General features: G+C 45.0%; 2 protein-coding genes across 7 annotated transcripts in view; one reads left to right on the top strand and one right to left on the bottom strand.

Moving 5' to 3' along the window:
* Positions 1–759: 759 nt before the first annotated feature.
* CIA30 (complex I intermediate-associated protein 30) lies at positions 760–3181 on the bottom strand. 2 transcript variants are annotated; one of them, XM_065432231.2, is made up of 2 exons: positions 2807–3181; positions 760–2042 (listed from the first exon to the last, which is right to left on the bottom strand). In XM_065432231.2, the coding sequence occupies exon 2, from the start codon at positions 1815–1817 to the stop codon at positions 912–914; it is 906 nt and encodes a 301-aa protein (XP_065288303.1). In that variant the 5' UTR covers positions 1818–2042; positions 2807–3181; the 3' UTR covers positions 760–911. The 2 variants fall into 2 exon arrangements, with proteins under 2 accessions (XP_065288303.1, XP_065288304.1); XM_065432232.2 differs by lacking the exon at positions 2807–3181 and adding an exon at positions 2222–2350.
* Positions 2223–23558, top strand: part of LOC135902242 (DNA-binding protein P3A2-like) — a 206152-nt gene continuing 184816 nt past the window's right edge. For 4 of the 5 annotated variants that reach the window (XM_065432218.1, XM_065432216.1, XM_065432217.1 and 1 more), the window contains exon 1: positions 2223–2363. The gene's annotated coding sequence lies outside the window, so the exon portion shown is untranslated. The remainder of the gene's footprint in view (positions 2364–23558) is intronic. The other variant, XM_065432214.1, reaches the window with a different exon arrangement.

The following is a 23558-nucleotide window of genomic DNA, read 5'->3' as shown; positions in this document are numbered from 1 at the left end:
CTTCAAGACAGTGTGCCCTCTCCTTCCTACCGTTTGGCCCTGGAAAGCGGCTTGGCCAGGCACATTTCTAGCTTATAATGGTAGCTTGCAATAAAACAAAAAACGGCAACTGGCTGCCCTAACCCATACTATAAGGTGCCCTGGGTAGAGTTGTCAACCACCCTAACTTTTGAGTAAATGCTGCATGTCCCAATTCTTGAACAACAGAAAAACTTGTTTTTATAATTCCATTTGCACATCCTTTTCTGTGTTTTGACACATTGTCATAAACACATTATAGGTGGTTTCATTTTTGCTGTTCTCGCTCTGCTGTAGGCCCCAATCGTCCACATTAGCAGACATCTTTGTTGCACATACAGACAGGCAGCACTAACAGGGTCGCCAGTCGCGTTGTCCACTCGAGAGTTGGCTATCCTAGCCCAGGAGATATGCATCACCCATAACTTCTAAATTGACAGTTTTACCAAGCTTAGACTATGACCCACTTTACATCCTCACTGTGCCAATTAAATTTAAAGGATATGGTAATGTTAAGAAGGTAAATCAAAGTGGAAAACGTCAAATACCACTTTAAATAGCCCTTTAAAAACGTCAAGGGCGTTTACTCGCGTAATGCACAATCTGCGCCCACTCTAATCCCTAAAAGTTTCTATGCACTGCCCAATGTCTTCCTGCTGAATCAGTACGAAGCTGCAGAAACGTTGATGGAACCAACACACGTGTTGCCACTTTCCAAACAGGAAAGACACTCACAGGGGATCGTGCACGAACCAAATGTATTGCTGCTAAAGTTCAGTACAGCTGTGTACTGCTTGGGCTGAGCACGTCGAGTATTCTTGCGTGGCCTCTCCTCAAAAAACACGTTTACTCCTGCACAAGCCTAGCCAACACACTTCCACAGTACCACCACGTCAGCCGCCGAGCCCATAGCCCAAGGGCACCTCGTACATCTCGTAGGCGAACTCCTCGCTGTGCGAGCCGTCCACGTAGCCGCCGACGTGGTCGATCTCGAGCCGGAACGGGCCCGGGATGCCGTCGGCCAGCGTGATGCCCAGGTGCTTGATGCCGGTCAGGTCGACGGCGCCCTGCTTGTCCTGCACGCGGCCCTTGTTGCTCAGAAAGAACTTGGAGAAAGGCACGCGCGCCAGCTGCCAGTAGGGTCCGCCGCGGGTGTACAGCGGGAACTGGTAGAGCACGTTCCACGTCACGTCGAAGTACTGGTCGGCACCCAGGTTGAGCATGTAGGTGCGCCCGTCGCCGCGAATGCGTAGCTCCAGGTGCGTGAACGCCGACCACTCGTAGGCGGCGGGCATGCCGAACGGCCGCCTCGCCCGGGGCGAGCGGATGTTGCAGTAGCCGGTCTCGGCCACCTTGCCGTCCTTTGGCACCCGGGTGTCGAGGTAGCCCGAGAAGACGCCGGCGCCGGCAGGTCCCGGCGCCAACTCGGCGCGCGAGAAGCCCTCGTTGTTGTCCCTGTCGGTGGTCACCGTCCACTCGTCGATGGTCTTGGCGTCAAACTTCCAGAAGACTTCGCAGTCGCCGTGTTCGTAAATTGCGGGGTCGCCGCGCAGCGCCTCGACCACCTCGTCGCTAAACTGACGCGCGTCTTCTTTCAGCAACTTGTAGCCATTCCGGAACAGCGTCCTGTAGTCGACTTGTGGCGGCGGCCGCTCATAGTCGTCGCTACCTTTACGGCTCCTCTTGTAAAAGCATGAACGCGCGGGCACAACCACAGCCGAGGCGCCAACACACGCTCGCAGAAGACGGGCAGTAGCAGACGAAACACTAACAGCCGCCGACAGCTGACTGAATGCCATGGCAGTCTCACCGTTGCTGTTCTTCGGTATGATGTAGCCCGGCGAGGTAACGCGTAGTATTAGTCTCGACGATATAGCCACCGCATTTGAACTTGAGAGTCCTTAGACAGTCCGGTGAACCAAGCAAGCAAACACAACGGCTCTCGAAATGTGCCAAGAGCGGCGCGCAGATCGGTTTTCAGTCTCTAGGCCGAGAATCGATCCAAACTCTGGGAAGCAGCAGATCTACAGGCGAAACACAGGGGAGAGGGGGGGGGTCCAAAATATAAGCACCATAAGAGCATCAGACGTCGATAATGGTACTGAAATGTATGCCCATTCGCACGACCCTAGCAACAAGGGTAAAAAAAACGACGAAAAAAGAAAGCGGAGCAATCTGAAGCAACGCCGGCACACGAGCTTACCGCGGGACCACAGAAGCAGTCGATGACGACTGCCCGCGTCACTTCCTGTTCCGCTGCCGTCTTGCTCAGTTCGGCGTCATTTTAATCGACTCTTGCGCATGGTTTTCGGCCAATTCTCGAAAGGCAGGAGCACCTCTGAGCGGTAAGTAAACGCGAGCGTACGCGAAAGCAGCATTAATTAACCCTTTAACGCACACTGCGCACCTACCGCGCAGTGCTAGGCCCATCCGGGAGCTCGCAATCCGTTGCCGAAAAAGGGGCTCACTCCGCCTCGGGACACTCGCACCGCGCAGCCGCAAAATGGCCGCCTGTACTTTTTCTTTGTATATTTTGTTTTGTTGTCGCTTCAGAACTCGCTCAGATGCGTATTTCACCAGCAGTCTGTCGGTGTAGAGCTCCAAAAATGACGAACGTTCATCAGTACATTAGTCGAGAAGTCTCGATCGGAAATGATACCCCTGTCGGACGCGAGCGTCTATTGCGTCGGTCGGGCGCATCGGGGCAGGGACCGCTGCGTCGCTCAGCGGGTAGCAGCATGGCGGCACCGAGCGCGGACCAAGTGCAGTCATGACGGTCGTGACTTACCTCAGCTTTTTCGCCGCCTGTGTCAGGTAGGGGCGCGTGGTCTCGACCCGTGGTCTCGACGCTGTTCGTGTGTGGGCGCTCGGCGCGGTCGCACTGCTACTGCCCGGCGCTGCCGCGTGGCTGGCAGGTCGAGGAGGAGGGACGCCTTTGGCTGAAAGTGCGCAGCCGCAGCACCTGCTCAGTCGCTGGTTCTCCGCCTGGCCCGCCCCGTGGCGAGACGCTTCGTGTAGCGCGCGATTTCCGTCGGCATTGGTGTCTGCTCACTGTTAGCGCTCTCAAGAACGGCTATGCCCGACTGTTTTTCCGCTAGAGCGATTCCGAGTCTCGACAAACGCATCGGAGGATGCTCGGAAGCGGAGGAACGCTGCGTTGCGGGGCAGCATCCACCGGCGAGAGGATCACTGTATGTGCCCGAGATGACGCGGGCTTTGGCGAGCGAAAAGAGGGCGGCATTTTTATTGGTACCCGCGGCACATTTTCATTTCTTTCTTTAAGAGACCACTCGTGCTGCTGCGATTCATATTTCAGCTTCGATCACATCTGACCCGATCCTCTCGACACTTTTACGTCGATTCATTAATTATTATTTTTTTTACGCTTGATCGAAGTGTAAAGATCAGCCTGTCTAGATGCATATGCAGCTATGTGCCACAATGCATATGCCAAAAATTGGAAACAATTTTGTAGTGGTAAACTGATGTTAAAAGTGGAAATAATGAAATCACTGGCTTTTTAGCAGTTTACAGCGGATGCATTAGGCTGTGTTGCGTGGACAGAGCATTCGAAGTGACATTAAACATTACACTGATTTGTACAATGTGAGGAAGAGCGACTAAAACTTTGAATTCATGGTTGCCAACATGCACCAGTTGGGATCTGAGCTTGCGTACAGCACGAAAGTCTATCGCAGATATACGTTTCAACAGAGACGTTCAGCAGGCACCAATTCAAAGAGGCCCCCTTGACAGTGCCCGACTTTCACTCATCCGTGACACTTGTATAGTCTAGTAGTTTCAAATAAGCTGCTTCTGCTCCAGGTAGCAGGTGACCTGTCAGTGTAGACCTTTTACAGCAAGCATTAAGTGCACAGTGTACTAGTGGTTGCCATGTGCCTGTCGCCATTGAATGTCTTCTGAATTGAGAGCAAGCAAGCAAGCATGAATCTTCCCTCCAGCAACGTTTCGCCGAGAGGCCAGGCATCACTTGAAGGCCAACTGCAAAGAAATTTCACTTGTGGTAAATTGACCATAAATGCCTAGCCTATACTCTCAAAGTAATCTTGGCAAAGCCGCAGGACTGGTAATTGCCTAATTTTGTTATTAGCAGCTAAATAGTGCCTATGCAGACGAAGCATGCACCTGGCGGCAGAATGGTAGCGACACGGATGGGGTGGATATTGAACTGTACGCAACTGTTGGTCCCTCAGTTGAGCCATGTTGCACCTAGGCAGCTAGGCGCTTTGCTCGCTCATTTGCGAGTTGACGAGCACCTCTCTCGACATGTGTTCTCCCTGTTGCAAGAATGCCAATGCGTTATCTGGCCATCAGGTGCTCAAATATGTACTCAAGCATGAGAAAAATGGCTGTTCAGTCCACAACGCTGAGTAGAGGAAGGCTGAGTACATCTTTTCTGTATGAGAGCAGCATTCTGGACAAGTTAGTAATCCATTACTCAAATGATATTGTGCAACGAAAAATGACACGGACGTAAGAGAAGACGACACACCAGGCGCAAGGTGGTGTGTCGTCTGCTCTTACGTCTGTGTCGTTTTTTGTTGCTTAGTGTAATTTGAGTAATCTTTTCTGTCCCAGCTTTCAGAGCGAAAGGTGCACCACGGTACAGCAGGCAAGTGCGATGCGGACCAGCCAACTCGCACAAAGCATGTAAACTGCAGTTAACGCAGCTGCACAAGCTACATTTCAGGACCAGTCACTTACTCATTGTAAGGCTTGGGAGGTCAATCCTACCGCTCGTAACCTGTTATCAAGATTGGAGTCGGGCCTGAATTAGATGGTAGCTGGCCCATGCCGTCGTCCAACTTATCCACGCTGAGGACGTTGTTGAAGTGAAGGACTGCTCCCATCAAGAACGAGGAATATGGGTTTATTTACAGTATCTACATAAGGACGTTGCAGTTCATCAGTCTAGCATGACTGCGAGAGAAAGTACATAAGTCTAGCATGACTGCGAGAGTAAGTACATCAGTCTAACATGACCACGAGAGAAAGTACACTGAGCAGCCGCACAACAGCGGTTTATAAACACTCGATCCCAAGGTGAGGGAAACATTCGACCAGTCATCGTAAACTAGTCGCCTCTCTGCCAGAGGGACACACACACACACTTCCGCACAGGTTCATCACGGCCCCCACCGACGTCAGATGGTCTTTGCAGAGCTCGGGACTTACGTCAGGAAAGGCGAATTTTATTCGTCGAGCTGACCCCCGCAGCGCAGCCGCCGGTTGTCCATTGTCCTGCATCTTGAAAGGTGCGTGGGAAGGGGACTCCGTAGACGTTCCCTCGGCAACTCCCCCGCTCGCGCCCGACTGGGCTGGCAGTGGCATGTTTAGTCACAAAGCCTTGTTCGTTGAACTCATCAATCCCGCGACGCAGAGTGGCGGACGTGGCGCATTGCAATGCGGGCACAGTAGACTTAGTAACGCCGTTTGGCTAGAGCGTAACAGTGACTTTCCAAAAAAAGTTGACGCCGCTGTCGCAACTGGCTGGCAAAACTTGCACCTCAGCGGGCTGTTCTTAACATTATCAAGATTTGCTTGGCAAATGTTTTCTCTGCGTGACTATAAGTACCATATGCCGCGATGGCACACGAAAACCAAAGGTAAATTAATTTCAAGGGTGATATTCATGAGCAATCATCTCTGGTAGTGCACCATCTTCAAGATATTTCATGCGTCTCTACATTGGATGCATCGAAGTAGACGAACGAAATCTTTTCTGACACAGCGGCAAAAACGAGCAGCAACTGCATGTCGCATATATCACAAAGGAGAACACGACATGGTGGGCATGTTGTGGATGCCACAGTAAACCATGCAGGAATGCTATGGCACCAGAGTGAAATGGGTGAAGCTTTATTACGGCCGCAGTCCGGCCCGTACCCAGCCTGTCTGGCCGTGAGTTTATGCACACATAGCATCGAGCCCCTCTATCCTTGCCAAGCCTCAGCTACTTATCAGCCCTGCGCTTGAGCTGACTCTCGTATACCTCTCGTATGTGAGCCCACTCCTGTAACAATCCCCAAGTTGTATTGACAGCATGGGCTAAATAAAATAAACATGAGCCACAGCAGTGTGACAATCAGTTATTGCCGCAGCACTAGCTGACTTTGTTTGTCGAAGGTGCAAATGCAACACGCTCGCTTCAGTGAACTCGAACAGCATGCTACTGGTCAGCCAAGCTAGTGCACCAGGCACCCTATTCCAGCTGCTCTGGCATGCGAATGGGCATGTTTGATTCCTGCGCTGGCTACACTAGACTGTAGATGTAGCATAACTGTGCCATGCCTGGACAAAACCATACCGCACCTTTACCTTGGTTTTATACACCTCAACCATACCAGGAGTGCTTGTATTTACGACCGTTCACCAGACTGTAGATGTAGCATAACTGCACCACGCGTGGATCGCGTCCACTTAAGCAAAACCATACTGCACCTTTAGCTTGGCTTTATGCAGCTCAACCGTACCAGGAGTGCCTGTATTTACAACTGTTCACCATGCACACCTTCCCGCATGGCGAGCACATTTACTGTCAGTGTTGGATAGTGAATTGCCGGCAGTGACGGCGAGACTAACACTACTTGCAGTGAAAACAATCTTATTGCCACCACTGGGACCACAAAATGTCACATGATGTTGAACTTCGATAAGCAGTGCAAGTGAGTCCATAACAGTGAAGTCAAATGTGGAGTAATAGCTGGGCGCCACAAGCTTTCTCGCTGCATTTGGGATAAAACAGCGGGTGAGTGATTTGTCGTCCACTTGCAATATATTTTGTCCACATGTCCGCAAATATTTTAATCTGAGCTGTAATTAATCAGAAAGCCATTCCCAAATTGTCTGATGAGCGCTGGCAACAGCACTTACATGGTCAGAACTAACCACCATGGCTGGAGCATGTAGCAAACAGGCTTCTTCTGCATGTGCACACACCTATTACCGAACGAAATTGTTGTGCACAAAGGCAACGACGACAGCAGGCGTACAGCTGTAACAGCCCTACAGATATACCGCTGTAAAGGCTAGAATGTAAAGGGTTAAAGCAAACTTCAGGTTGCTGCATTCGTCACCTTCAGCCGGTAAGCTAGCACACAGTAAAATTGCAGTGAAGACAAAGTGGGTAAATTAAAGGCTTATTTACACTGCCTCTGCAGCTTTGGCTGCAGCCTTGTGTCGTCCACACACACACTTCTCACCATGGTGGCCGGAATAACAGCTGTCTGATCCGTACCTAGTGCCACCATGACCATTGCAAGCTAGCAAGCAAGTGCTGACCAGAAGGCGCTGTCATGTGAGCAAATATGGGTATGGTGCTGTAAAAGGTCTATACCTTCTTGCCACCATGTGCCAAGTGATGTGCCCTCCTGTGCCCACGACAGAAAAATGTATCTTACAAGGGCACTGGTTTGGGCTAGTTGGTTACAATTGAAGGTCAATGTGTTAAAACCATTTGAAAGTTTACACTTGTGTCTGTCGTCCGCCAGCCATCGTTCCAAGTGGTGCGCAAATAACATTGATCAAGAAAAATTTGGCATCACTCTTGCCATGCATATGTACCACAAGGAACACAATACTTCATAGATAACACAATCTAATGTATTGCAGCATGTCATTGACTCCAGGTTTTCCAAGTGTCAGTTCTTTACGAGTTCCATATTTGTATCCTTTGAAAAAATAGTATTTCATATGGTGGTGTGAATGTATTCCATGTTTGATTGAAGATATAAATTTTATACATACCTGACAAAGTTTGTTTAGTAACGTCTGCTGCCGGGCTTGTTGGTACATTGCTTTTAGAAATGGTTTTAGTATGCCTGTCCGTGTCTTTTATACTGTTGTCCACGTCATTTTTGGTGCCTAAAACCATTGCTAAAAACTTGCCAAAGAGAATATACTTGTTCAAATAATTTTACAGTAAACAAATGTAATAAAGTTGAGATAGATATTAAAGGCAGCACTAAGGCTATGCTCCGACCTTGTGCAGTGATAATGAAGATGTAGTTATCAGGACATTGAATATGCTCCAATAAATGAATACTTTTTTTTTGGAAGGGCATTAACAGGAAGTGGACTTGGAAAAGCCCTAACGGAGAAGGAATAAGTTTCATGCTGTCTGCCAAGCTCAGCCTAGTTGTGCAGAAGTGATTACAAGTTAGTGAGGTTCAGGATTACTCTCAGAGAAAGATGAGTCAAGTGCCTACCTCTGAGTGAATTCAGGCTCACAAACAAGTCTGAGGATAGTATAGAAGTAATTAAGTGAACTATAGCTCAGATAATTTCACAGGCCGCATTCTCCTAAGCAACAAAGGCCCTAATAAGGAAATTACAGAGCATGAAAATGTCTAACTCCACAGATAAGAATGAACCTGCTAAATTGTAAATCTGTAAAAGATCAACTGCAAGAAGAAAGATGGCATTTGAAAGTATAACACTGGAAAGCTCGAGTAAACAGTAAGAAAATGGAGGCAGTGTTAAATGGCTAATACCCAAGTCATACGAGCAAATGTAACGACACTTTGATAGCAGCGATGATCTGTGAAGTTATAGGGGTTTATATGATTCTCAGCATTTTTAGTTTTAGAAACGGTTACTTTTTCATTACACGAAGATGCTTATGTACAAGAACCTCCCCCATCTAAAATGGAAATACTGTAATCCCATTAGCATGTCTATTTGTTTTGAGCCTATCCAAGGAAGGAACATATCCAGAGTCAGAATGGCACAATCCCTCGAAAAGGAAGGTTTCAAGCTTTTTCTGGCTTGACTGATGTCGCACACACTCTCAACATTTGAAATCACAACGAAGTGGTCTTAGAATTATTAATTTATTTGTTTATTCCAAATACTCTCAAATGCAAATGCATTGTAGAGAGGGGAGTGGTTACAAAGGAACAGTAAGTCATACAAAGTTACGCAGAAGAAACGGTAAGGCAGAATACTACAACGAACGATAAAACAAAAACCGCGTGGCACAAACAAAATGACTCGCTATATGGCACAGTTAGTTACAGTGAAAAAAATGCAAATAAAGGTTGTCAGAACAAAGCATGATCTGTCATGGAAACAATATTGGCGGGAATGTGGTTGCCATCACGAGGTGTTAGGTATGAAAGAGTGCAGAAATGGGTTTGTGTGAGAGAATGTACACTGAACTTTACTATAGGGTCTACTCGCAATGAAAGGTACGTAGGTGCAGGGATGAGCTCGGCATGTAGATGATGGTAGACTTCGGGAATTAAGCATAGGTGAAAACTTTTTTGATAAATGAGACAATGATAAACAGGATTTCATTGCTGTCACACTGGATGTGCGAAAGTAATTGGCTAGTGTGAAGCGAGTTGCGTCATTCTGAATCGGTTCAAGTGCATTAATCATGTCCAAGATGCCAAACAGCTGTGGCATATTCTAATTTGGGGCACACAAGGGTTTTATAAAGAAGCAATTTTAGTTCTGTTGGAGACTTACAGACATTTCGACGTTAGTATCCTAGCATTCAATTTGCTTTATTACAGTAACATGAGTTTTCCCTGTTAGATCAGACGTTATATTGATTCTGAGATATCCATAACATGAAACTTGTTCAAGCATAGTACTTTTAAGTTTATAAACTTGGTAACATTTGTTTGTTCGAGAAACATGTTTTAATTTGCATCTATTCATGTTTAGTTCCGCAAGCCACTTGTCGCACCAACCCATTATAGAATATAAGTCTAATTGTAACACATGTTCACCGTGCTTTAAATTAGTGCCAACTCCGCTGTGAGAATTTATTTATTCTTGACTCATTGTTATTGAGGCCACACATGTCAACGCAGCGAAGTGAGTTCCTCAAAGACGCTCGCTGGGGAGTGTCTCTGACGAACTCTGTCTGGGGAGTCTTTCTCTCTGACAGCCTGCAAGTGGCACTAGCAGTACACTCGCTCGAAGTGTCACTGCCCATCTGACTGGGATGTAAGATAGAAAGTTGACATTTGAGAGAGCAAGATGTGTGCAGTGAAAGATAAGCAGCGTAATGTTACTAGCAGTTTTGATGGTATAGTAAAAGCAGTAGAAGAATTCTATACTGACCTCTGCAGTACCCAGAACAGCCACACAACCTTGATTAGAAGTAGTGACGAACAGGACGCAGAAGCTCCATTTATAACTAGCGATTAGGTTAGGTGGACATTGTAAGACATGTCTCTGAGAAAAAGCGGCAGGAGAAGGTGGAATAACGTTCGATTTCATGAAAGATGCATGGGACATTGAAAGGCTTGCGACCATATATGCGCACTGCCTCACGACTTCAAGTGCACCAGAGAGTTGGAAGAATGGCAACATTATTCTAATTCATAACAAGGTAGCCATTAAAGAATTGAAGAATTATGTGCCATTTCACTTGCTTTTAATATTGTATAAAATATTCAGCAAGGTAATTTTTAGTGATGTCAGGGCAACACGTGAGTTCAGCCGGCCAAGAGAACAGGCTGGCTTCAAGAATGCGGGTCGACATACCCCAAGTTCATCAAGGAGGAGTGGGACTCGCTTCTGCGTAGCCCCGCTCTAGGAAAGCAAATCCTGGCTGTCCAGCATGCCCGGGCCGGTGGGCTAGACCTGCCAGTCCCGACGTGGGACTAGCCGGGTGCGCGACGAGTTCGCGTCCTCGCCGGACCTGCAATAAAGTTTACTCACTCACTCAAGAAGGGGTATTCTACAATGGATGATGTCCATGTTGTCAATAAGGTAATTGAGAAATCTGCGGAATACAACCAACCTTTCTATATGCAGTGGTTGTCCAACTGCTCCTGACTATGCCCACTCAAGTGCCATTTGGCCCAACTGCGCAAAAGTGTGGTATTTTTGTGTTTCATGGCAATGCAATGTTTTCAGTAGGGTTATGCAACTACAGTCAACGATCGACTTTCAGGACGGCCGATTTTTCAGACATGCCCGTCAATTCGGACACCTTCGCGGCACCTCCACGGTTTCCATAGAGTCATTGTATAAGAACATCTAAAATTTCAGATTCAAAAACCCTTTGCTGTCCGATTTTCTGCACTTTTTGCCATGACTGCAGGTCTGAAACACCATTGATCGAAGCCATCACTGCCACCATTTTATCTAGTCGCTCAAAACGCATTCTCGCACGCAGATCTGCTGGCAGCATAGCCACCACCAAGGCAGTGCTAGCTAGGCCTAGCTACTTCGACGTTCGCTACCAAGCTTCCTGCTGTTGCGTGCCATATTTTTCTTTCAATCAATTCGCCGCTGTTATCAATGGATGACTCCGCCTTTGTAATCTTCGCCATTGGCTTCGAAGCTCGGAATGCACGGCGCATTGCACAATGATGGTTCCCGAAAGTTAGCTTTGCCTCAATATAGCAGTGTTACGCAGTGAAGCATGTGCAAAGTATAGCGGTGAAGCACACCAAGAGTGGGAAGAGGCAGTTGTCACGGGAGACAGTGCGCATTCCTTAATTATACATGCGTGCACCAGCCATCTACTGTCGTAGTACGAGCACTGATACACCTAATAATGGTACTGGCATGCCTCGAGACCTATTTAGAACATGCCTGCAGAAATTTGAGCCCTTGGGGGCAGTAAGAGGTAGTGCTTCAAGAGGTCGATCAGGTATCGGCAACAAAACTTATGGTCTTACACCAAATCGACTTGTATCTATTTATAATTCGCAGAGGCCACAAAATGCACAGATAGCCGACAAACCACCTCGCAACGAAAGCGAGTATAGGGGATGGTATGAACGTTGTTCTCAACTGCCATAACCATCTTTGCGCCACACCGTACGGAGGCATCTTATCTTAGTGCTGTTCATAGACTCGTAGTCTCTTGTTAAGGTTCTAGCATTGTTATTGGGCGTAATACACATTTTGTTTTGTGCAGTAGAGCATATCGAAGCACATCTGTCATTTGGAATGCACACAAGACATTTGCCATTACTTTTTGTCTTGTGCCTGATGGTGCAAATTGTTCTAGCTCATTTGTAATTTTATGTCTCTCTTGCACCCCAGGCACATATGTTTGTTCTCATGTTCGTTGTCAAATTTTATTTAATTCTTTACTAAATTAAGTTTCTTGCCTAGCCAAATAAAAATTTTTGCAACATACTGTGCATTGCATACCGTCTGTGGGAAGAGAAACTTAATTGGTAGCTGTTGGCTTTATGTCTTTCTTCACTATTTTGAGCAGCACTTACTGATCGCACAATAATAACAAGCTTTGCCCAATCGCTACAGATTACTGCAGTACTACTCAAAATTTTCCATAAAAGACAAATTTTTCTGCTCTGGAACTGCTCCAAAATGCTGGTTGGCTGCTAAACTGCTCCAGAACATTTTTCGTGCTCCAAAAATTGCTCCAAATGCTCAACTGGCTGGATCACCACTGTATATGGCTTTCACAGACTATAAAAAGGCATTTCATTCAGTAGAGATATCGGCAGTCGTGGAGTACCGGAAGCACACATGAACATCGGCAAATGTCTATAAAGATTCCGCAGTATCTTTAATTCTAAACAAGTAAAGCGGCAAAATACCAATCAAGAAAGGGGCCAGGCTAAGAGACAATCTCTGCAATGCTGTTCACAGCATGCTTAGAGGAAACACTCTAGCCATTAGATTAAAAATGGCTAGGGGTGGGGATCCACAGGGGTTGTCATCTGCAACCTGTGGTTTGCAGATAACATCGTCCTGCTCAGCACTGTTGGTGGTACTTGCATCCAGTGGTTGAGGACTTTAGCTGACAAAGTGTAAGAGTACGGTTGAAGGCTGATATGCAGCAGACAAACGTAATATTCAACAACCTTGCAAGAAACGTAGAATTCATGATTTATAGCGAGCCTCTAGAATCTTTGCAAGAGTATGTTTACGTAGGCAAGTACCCTGTGACAATGGGCTGGAGCACACGTGGCAGGCATTGCCGAATCATGACCAGCATGCTACCACCGCTGTCCTTGAAAAGTATACAATCATTGCACTCTACATGCACTAGCATATGGGGGGAAATGTGGAGGTTGACTGCAGAACAAGTGATCGAACGAAAAATGTTGGACGAAGTTAAAAGGCAGGAAAAGAGCGGTGTGGAGTTGACGGGAGTAGTCAATATTCTAGTTGACGTTTAATATGAAATGCACAAAGGTGGGCAGGACATGTAATGCATAACCAGTTCCACCATAAGGATCATAGAATGGACACAACCAAGAAAAGGGAAGCATAGTCAAGGACAGTGGCAGTGTGATGAAGTGGGGAAGTTTACAGACTGGGGGGATCAGCTAGCACAAGACAGGGTTAATTGAAGATTGCTTGGAGGAGTCTTCGTCTTGCAGTGGACATAGGCTGATGATGAAATGAATTAAGTACAGTTGGCACGGTGATGTTGAAGATGCATAAAAAAAGTTTGTTACGCCCCTCTGTTGGACAGACTGGTCAGGCATGTGTTGCTAATAAAAGGCGAAGGCATTGAAAGTGGAAGCACTTCGAATACTTATTTATTTTTCTTGTAATTATCCTTGTTTATTTATATTGTGAGTGCATTTTTCACCTGAATTTTTTTCAAACCATAGCTTTAACTATTTGTGGTAGGAAGGTATAAAGGAAATGTTTATTGGCTATTAATCTTCTTTACTCACTCTTGGTGTTAAACATGGCATGTTTATGACCAGTATTCTGTTTTACAATGCCAAATAGGCTACAACTTACAGCCCAGAATGAAGAAACTGATTTCTGCAGAGCGATAGCTTTTTTAAAGGAAACGCTTAAACGTCCGATTTGGTTGACCAGTAAAGGAACAGCTGAAAAAAAGGAGTACTGGCTTGGCTGACTCTTAATGAGCACTGTAAATTCAGCCAGACAATTTAACTGTCTGGCTGAATTGATAGGGCTTATTAAGAAGTTGTTTGCTGGGGAAGCATCCTCATCCCCAGACTTTGCCAATTCTAAAGGCTTGCTTACGTGGCCCGAGCTGAAGTCTTATAGAGGTCATTTGAAATGTGCCTTTGTCATCCGTGACATACTCTTTGGTGATAGGTGCAACTTGGCTTATGTAAAACGGGACTTTTGGCTTCATATGGACAATTGTGGCTGATAGTTACTAGGCAAAATTTCCCATTATGTCTTACTTCATGTGCAGACTTACCCATACTCTAGGCCAACTTATTTATTTATTTGTAACAGTACTGCCAGTCTAGGTTCAGACCTTAGGCAGTAGTGGGTTACAGTTGTTTTCATACATACGACAGACATACAATAAACACAAAGAGATACAGCAATGAACATTATGAATTGGAAGATTGCGTGTTGGGCTGCCAAGCACGAGGTCGCAGGATCAAATCCCGGCCACGGCGGCCGCATTTCGATGGGGGCGAAATGCGAAAACACCCGTGTACTTAGATTTAGCTGCACATTAAAGAACCCCGGGTGGTCGAAATTTCCGGAGTCCTCCACTACGGCGTGCCTCAAAATCAGAAAGTGGTTTGGGCATGTAAAACCCCTTAATTTAATTGGAAGATTGCAACAAGCTTAGTTGGAACAATGTATGGCAAAGTTAAAAAAAAAAACTGTATATACAGAAAGACTCAAAAAGTGACATCAAGGCTACTGTAGTATATCAGAGTTGTGTGTTATAGAATCTAAAGTATGTAAATAAGATGATACTGTCAGGCATTCGACTACAGCTGCTGGAATTGAATTGCAATTGGTTACACTTGGGGAAAAGGAGTATCGGAACAAGTTAGTGTTGCATGAAAGCTTAGTTACTTTTTCAGTGTGATAGGAGCAAGTGGGCCGTTGGTTTACATCGCCTAAATATGTATCCTTCACAATACCTAATTGTCTGTGGTAAAGAAGATAAAGTTTCATTCTATCGCGGTGTTGCCTAATTTCTAGTTCTTTAAGGTTAACATTTTCTAAGAGAGCTGTAGGTGATGCTTGCCAACTGTATTTGTTATAAATAAACCAGCTGATTTCCTCTATTATATTTCCAGTATTGAAATGTGTATGGATCCCATGCAGCTGTGGAGTATTCTAGTAGTGGCCGAATAATGGTTTTCTGCACTAGAAGCTTAATTTCTTGTGTTGACTTCCCCAAACACCTCCTTAAGTATCCAAATTTTTTCATCACCTTATTTTGGATATAGTCAGTGTGCCCGTTCCATCTAAAATTGTTAGAAATGACAACTCTCAAATACTTATACTTGATTACTGCTGTTAAAGGTTGATTATCAAAGCTGTATGGGAAATTTATGGAATACTTTTTGCGAGTAATAGTTATTGTGACGGTGTTATTTTTGATAATGGTCATCTGCCACTCTGAACCCCATGTATGTATTCGATCCAGAGATGAGCTTAGTAAAATCTGGTCCTTAGGTGAAGTAATTTCCTGATATATAATGCAATCATTGGCAAAGAGCCGTATCTTGACTGGAGTGTTCTGAACAATGTCATTAATATACATGAGGAAAAAGAGAGGACCAAGGGCAGAGCCTTGTGGAATGCATGAAAGTACTGAAATGGCACGTGAATTTACGCCATCAATGGACATGACTTCATTGGCAATCATTGGCAAAGAGCTGTATCTTGACTGGAGTGTTCTGAACAATGTCATTAATATACACGAGGAAAGAGAGAGGACCAAGGACAGATCCTTGTGGAATGCATGAAAGTACTGAAATGGCACGTGAATTTACGCCATCAATGGACATGTCTTGACGTCTGGATGATAGGTAGGCTTCTATCCAAGCTAGTAAGATGGTGTTTTTTAGTGCTGGTTTTAGCTTCAATAATATTTTTCGATGAGAAACACGGTCGAATGCCTTTTCAAAGTCTATAAATATAATGTCAATCTGGTTATGTCTGTCTAGGGAAGCTGCTACATCATAGATAATCTCGATGAGCTGAGTTATTGTTGAATAACCATGGCGAAAACCATGTTTGAAGGAACCCATTAGGCTTTCATTTTTAAAAAAAGTAGATACAGTGGAACCCCGGTTACACGTCCCATGCTTTTGCGACGACCTGGGTTTCACAACGGATTAGCGCAGTCTTGGCGAAGTTCTCACAGAAGCAATGCATTAAAAACCCCGGTTATCCGATGCGATTTTACACCTGACCCGCGTTATATGACGACCCTCGTGAAGCGTGGGACGGAACGGCGGCCGGAAAAAAAACAAAACTGCTGCGGGTCTCTTTCCTCGCTCCGTCTCTCCGCATGCAGAGTGCTTGACACCGCTCGACAGGTTTGCTCTGGTGCAGCTTGCTTCCCTGCCTCGTCTCATCGTTCGTTTCTCTTTCCCCCACCAGCAGCATCCTGCAACACTCGCTGTGCTGAAATAACACCTTTTCTTTTCCACAATCACTTTCTCCCTCTCTCCTCGGTGGCGTCGCCTCGTCGTGTTGGGGAAGTGCTTCTCTCCTTCCAGTTTCTCAGCAGCAGATCACCCACAAAGTAGCACTGAGAGACCTAGGTTTATCGCACGTGTTCTTCATCGTGATCCTAGCGACCAGTGTTCAGCGGAAGTTTTGAGTTGTGTGGAGCAATGCGACGCACGATGTCTCGAAAGCGGACAGTTCTGTCGCCCGGTGATAAGCTGAATATTATCGAGGAAGCGGAAAAGCTGCATGGAGCCACGAAAGCCAGCATTGCCCGGGACCTTAAGATACCTGAATCTTTGCTTAAGACGATCCTGGCAAACAAAGCGGTGATATCGCAGAATGCCAACAAGTTTGGGCTCAAGCAGAAAGTGGCAAAAAAAGGACAGCATGAGAAGTTAGAAAAAAATACTCAAGTGGCTGCATCAAGCATGGAGCTCTGCGATCAACGTTAATGGCACTATTCTAAAAGAAAAGGCGGGCCTTGTGCCATTGTGTCGGGGCATTGAACGGGTGGCTGGATCACTTTAAAAAAAAACAACAGGATTGTATACAGCCACTCCTGCAGACAAAGCACTTCTGTGGACGTTTCGACGGCGAACGAGTGGATGGAGTCGCTGCCAGAGATGATTGCTGCATACAAGCCCTGCGACATTTTCAATGCCCATGAGAGCGGTATTTTTTACCATATGCAGCCCGAGCAAACCCTTGCGTGTAAGCGTGACAGCTGTCATGATGACAAGCGTAGTAAAGAGCGTGTGATGGCACTATTCTGTGCTAATGAGGACAGTTCCGAGAGGCTGCCCGTGCTCGTTGTTGGAAAGTTTGCAAAGCCACAGTGCTTTAAGAACTGAAGATGCTCTAGTGCAGCTACAACAACAAAAAGGCGTCTTCAGCAATCTTTTGCAGCAGCTGGATAACAAAATGGGTGCTAAGGCGAGAAAAATATTGCTTTTCGTGGACAATGCATCGTGCCACCCACCCGATACGTCCAGCCCGAGGAACATAAAGGTTTTTTTTTTTTTTTTTCGCCCAACTGCACAAGCCAGCTGCAGCTGCTGGGTGCCGGTAAGTGCGTCAAGCAAGGGTACCGGAAGCGGTTAGTGCAGCGTCGGCTGGCGGCTCTAGAGCGCAGCGAGTTGGAAAAGATCACTGTGCTCGACGCCATGCATTTTATTGCCAGATCGTGGATTGCAGTATCGCGAAGCACAATCGCTAACTCGTTCAAGCACTGTGGCGTTAAGCGAGAGACTGCCTCCTCTGCTGGGGATGCAACAACCTCGATGCTGCTTGAGTCCGATGCAGGCTTCGCCGACGACAATTTCGAGGGTTTAAACCTCGCCACAACCTTCGCTGAGTACGTGGAGGCCGACAACAACGTTGCGATCTGCGGCGAGGTGTTGCTGAATGACGCCATTGAGGAGGCTTTGCCTAGTGCCGACACCACTGCGGCATCGGACGAGGACGACGACGACACCATAGATGCCGTGCCCTGTGCCTACCACATTTGCCGAGGTGCTACAGCGCATAGACGCGTTCGGAACCATGTTGTCTACCAACCGAGAATACCGGGAATTCTCGGGGATTTTGAGGAGTCTGGAAGAACTCAGGAAAAACTAGAGGAATTTGTGCCTCTATCAGGGAAAGTTAGCTGTAATTTTATTGAAAGGGTCAAAAGTCGCGGTTATGCTGGCTCGAGCAACAGACAGGAATCGTAATGAATCGTCTTTGATGCCCTGTTGTCGCCTGGAGGAATTGCCAGTGTACAGTCAATGACCTACTTTCCAAATTTCCGATAATTTGGACAGCTTCGCGGCATCACCACGTACGACATAGAGTCAATGTATCAGAACGTCTAAAATTTCGGACGCAAGAATTCTTCACCGTCCGATTTTCCGGACGTTTTGGGGTGACCACAGGTCCAAAACAGCATTAATCAAAGCCACCACCACTGCCATTTTAATTATGTCGCCACCTCGATCCAGCGCTCTTGCACGCATATCCGCTGGCAGCTGTAGCCACCACTGCAGCAACGCTAGGCATAGCTGTTTCGACGAGGTGCTACAGCGCATAGAGCATCATGCTCTATGCGCATAGAGCATTATGACGTTCACTATGAAGCTTCTTGCCATTGGGTGCTATATCTTTTATTGAAAGAATTTGTTGCTGTCAGCAATTGCACGGACTCTGCCTTTGTGGTCTTCGCAATTGGCTCAGAAGTTTGGAAAGCATGGTGCATTGCATAATGCTGGTTCCCAAAAGTCAGCTTGGCCTCTGTACTGAAATATTACTTGGTGAAGCATACGAAAAAGTATTGCAGTGATGCATAACAAGCGTGGAGGAGCTATTGCCATGGGACACAGTATGTATTCCTTAATTATACATGCATTCTTTCGCATTTCCTGTCACAGTGTGAGCACCGATATGCCTAATACGTGTACCGAAAGGCCTTCAGGACGTTTTTGAATATGCCTGTGGTGGTTTGAGCCCCCTAAGGGCAGTAAATGACATGCATTTATTTTTTTTCAACTGGCAGATTTTTTGGGCGTTTTCGCACCAGAAGAAAAATAGCCCGATTAAAGTTTTTGTATCAACTATATAACAGCAAATTGAATCTCGATCCTGGCTTATACCTGCTACCTCCTGGAAGACCATCACCTCGTATTAATCACCCATATGTAGTTATGGCCTACACACCAAGAGTTGATGTTTCTAAATATTCATTCCTCCCCAAAACAATAAGAGATTGGAATAACCTTCACCCGAAATTATTTGTTGACACTACATCAACAAAGAATTTCGTGCACAAATTGGAAACGTGTTAAATAAAAATCATGCTTCGTTGTATACATGTCATTTCAATGGTAATTGTTTATGTACTGCTATTCGAGCCTTGCATTATGTGCATTTTTAAACTGCTCCTCTGAACTTGTTTTGTTTGTTCCCACCCTGTAACAGCCCGGAAGGGTTTACACTATTCTAAATAAAATAAATAAAAAATCAGCTGTTACATTCGTGTTCAAAAGAAAATCACAACCAACCTCAGGGGTAAAATGCACAAAGTGACATACGAGCTCCGCTGAGGCATTGCTTTGGTGGACCCAAAAGGCGCCTCTTAAAAAATGCGGGAAGGTTGCCACGGCAGCATCTCGGCTTGAGAAATCCAGAGGAAATGCTGGGACGTGGTCACCACAAGCATCTTCCCATGTACTTCCCACTGGCTTGCACGAGAAAACTGCATGTCCATCCGCCTTGCTTGCTTTATGTGAAGCTTGCCGACATCCTTCTCCAAGACATCCAGGTGCTCCATGCAGTGAAGCGGAAGGTCTTTTGTGAAAACAAGCCCATCAAAGACTGAATCATCTATTGGACCTCCCACAAGGACAATGTTAAGGCTGCTTGCCCTACCGCATCAGTGCTGCCATTGTGGCAGTCACTGTCGCTATCCGATGCAAGCATGTTCGCCACGATCACCTCATTGGTTAAAAGCATTTCGTTTCTAAATCTATAGCAGTGCGCTTTCTTTTCACCAGCAACGTCTTACATTGCCAATGATCAACAGGCGGGTCAGCCATCTTTCATTTCAGCAGCAAGTCAAACGAAGCTGAGAAACAATGTGGCCAGGAACAACTTCAACGCTGTTGAAATTAAACAGAGGCACCCGGTGAAATCAGACATTTATTTCCAAGACATTAATTCACAATCTCTTTCTTGCTTTCGTGACGAAATAAGCTCGTTGAGCTGGGATGACATACTCTCCTCTTCATCACCTGATAGCGCCTATGACCGCTTCATTAAGATCGTGTGCACAGCATACCAAAAACACTTTCCTTACAGGCACTTAAAAAAACCTAAACACGCTCGCAAGCCATGGATCTCCTCGAAGCTAATCAAAATGATAAATGAAAAGAATAGGCTGTACCATGTGTTTTTGAATAGCCATGACCCAGATGATTTAAAGCAGTTCAAGAAATATCGAAATAACCTGACTAAGCTGCAAAAACAAGCTAAATGCGACTATTACTACTCCATGTTCGATGGTATCGTTGATGCAAAACAGACTTGGAATAAGCTGAATTCTGTTATATCATCAAGGCGACCCGCCAGTACTATTAAAGAGCTCAAGGTTGGTAATGAGGTTCTTAAAGATGAAGCACTCGCCAATAAATTTAATGATTACTTTGCTTCTCTAGTTGAAAGCACTTATAATCAAGATGCCTTGATTTATTTGCCCAGTCCCCTTACACATTCTTTGTATATTGATGAGACTGATGACACTGAGGTTTTAAATGTGTTCAAAAATTTTAGGCGATCTAAAAGTGAGGATGTGCATGGATTAAAAATACAACCAATTCTTTTCATTATTGACCTGCTCACCCCTTGCCTCACTCACATTTACAACATCTCCTTAACCTCTGGCATTTTTCCTCAACAGATGAAAATCGCAAGGGTAGCTGTGGTTTACAAAGGCGGAGAAAGGGAAAACTTAAGTAACTATAGACCAATCTCAATTCTTCCACTGTTTTCAAAAGGTTTAGAAAAAATTATTCTCCTTAGGATGACTGCCTTTTTTAACAAGTATTCTGTTTTAACACCATGTCAATATGGCTTCAGGTCAGGCTGCTCGACTGAAACTGCTCTTCTTAAACAAAAGGAACTAATTTTGAAAAATATAGAGGCGAGGAAACTAACATTGGGAGTATTCCTAGATTTCTCAAAAGCTTTTGACAGAATTAACCATGGAACACTATTACAAAAATTGAATTGTTATGGTACACGCGGAATAGTTTTAGATTTAATTAGAAGTTACATAACCAATAGAAAGCAATGCGTATCAATAAATAGAAAACTATCTTTGTTTAAACTTATTAAGCAAGGTGTGCCTCAAGGTAGCATATTGGGACCACTTTTATTTATCATTTACATAAATGACATTGTTAATATTGATGTTTCGATTACCTATATTATTTACGCAGATGATCCTAGTTTATTCTTCTCAGGAACTAAGGAGGATCAACTCATCAATTTTGCAAATGAAATACTTCACAAGATATATAACTGGTCTGTAAAAAATTATCTCCAGTTAAACTGCTCCAAGACAAAAGCGGTCCTCTTTAGAGCGAAGTCCACGCCTTGTGATCTCACCCAATGCCTCACACTCAATGACACAAAAATAGAACTTTCCGCTACAGCAAAAACATTGGGTGTTATCTTCCATGAATTGATGCTATGGGACCACCACACCGATTACTTACGAAATAAACTTAGTAAAGCGTTAGGTATATTGCGCAGATGCCAGAGGCTACTACCAATACCACAGAAACTTATGGTTTATAACACACTATTTGCTTCTCACCTGCGCTATTGTAACCTGGTCTGTTCAAATAGTACTAAGAAATCATTAGGAAATTTAGTTTCAGTTCAAAAGAATGCCTTACGTGCTATTTCAGACTTGCCTTACAATGGACATACGCGTGACATATTCCGGAAGTTCAAGATTTTACGTGTAGACCGCCTTTATGAGTATCAACTTATGTGTTCTTTTAAACGTGACATGATTAAGGGTACTAATCATATCATAAACATCGCGAACTTGCCGCGGAATCCTTCTTTTCGCCTAAATCGATATACGGAACAGTGGGAAGTCCCGCACCCTCGGACTAACTATGGCCTTCAAGCACTCTCCTACTGTCTTCCCTCTACACTTAACAAATATAGTCTAAATGATGTAAACATACGCCATACATCCAAGAGCACATTACTGCAAAAATTTCTGTGAATAATTAACCTTTTGGTTTGTCAGTTGAAAAGTATTTCTTTGCTATTTCTAAGTTGTCATTTCTGGTTTTCATGCATGCATGTATGCGTATATGCATGTGTGTGTGTATATATATATGTATAAATGTGTGTATATATATATGCATCTGTGAATATCTATATGTTGACCTTGCCACAAGAATGTACTACGAATATCTTGCCATGTTGCTGCCTGTTGTTCATGGGGAGGTGGGACTAGTCAAGCTGCCGTTATGCAGCTTTTATCCTGCCATCCCTACCACTTTGTATATATCAGTGTACTTATGTGGTAAAAATAAACTTCTTCTTCTTCTTCTTCAATGAACAAAAACAAGCACGAGCGACCTATTTCGTTGGCAGAATTGTGCAGAATGAGGGCCATAGCATAGAGAAAGACATTGGCCATAGAATAAAGAACCAACTGTGAGGGCCCAGCAAGCAATGTGGGAACAGTGCCGATAGCATTGTCAGTGCTATTTTATTTATTTATTTATTTCATGTACCCTCAGGGTCATTGGCATTGGAGAGGGGAGTGGTTACAGGCATACAAAACAATAAAAAATTGGAAATGTGATACAAGGAATAGGAGTATTGCAATAAAAGTTAACAAGTGTATCTACTCATACAATATTAGCTTAGGCGTTCTTGAAAAGCTGGTAATCTTTGCTCTCATCTTGGCTGTCAGTGCGGGAAGGTGATTCCACTCAGCTGCTGTACGAGGTATAAATGACTGGAAGAAAGCATTAGTTCTACAAAATGGGACACCGACCTTGTAGGCATGATCTAATCGAGATGATAGGTGACGTGGAGGAGGGATTAATTCGCTACGCAGGTGTGGATGATGAAACATCTTATGGAACAGACAGATACGAAACGCTTTGCGACGTGAGGCTAGGGATGGTAGATTAAGGCTTGATTTCATTGAAGATATGCTAGCGGTCCTGTTATAGTTAGAAAGAATGAAGCGAACTGAGTTATTTTGGACCATTTCTAGTGAATGTATTAGGTTTTCATGATAAGGGTCCCAGATGGATGCGGCGTACTCTAGTTTCGGACGTATTAACGTTTTGTACAACAGCAGTTTGAGGGATGAGGGCGCTTTAGAAAAGTTGCGGCGGATGTAACCAAGCATACGATTAGCATTGTTAATTATGTATGTGATATGTGCAGACCAAGTGAGAGTGGAGGTGATGTGTACACCAAGGTACTTGTATGAGCCTACCGATTCTAAGAGGACATGATCTAAAGAATAAGTGGGGATACTGTTGCAAGTTCTTCATACATGAAGAGATTTACATTTTGTGATGTTAAGTTCCATTAGCCAGGTTTTACACCACAATGAAATAGCGTTCAGG

The sequence above is a fragment of the Dermacentor albipictus genome, chromosome 6 (genome assembly GCF_038994185.2).
Source record: "Dermacentor albipictus isolate Rhodes 1998 colony chromosome 6, USDA_Dalb.pri_finalv2, whole genome shotgun sequence".
NCBI classification, from domain to species: Eukaryota; Metazoa; Arthropoda; class Arachnida; order Ixodida; family Ixodidae; genus Dermacentor; species Dermacentor albipictus.
Note: the sequence above shows the minus strand (reverse complement) of the source record. Positions and strands in the feature narration are given on the sequence as shown.

Coding starts and splice junctions, on each gene's coding strand:
- CIA30 (XM_065432231.2), bottom strand. CDS start 1,817: ATGGCATTCAGTCAGCTGTCGGCGGCTGTTAGTGTTTCGTCTGCTACT.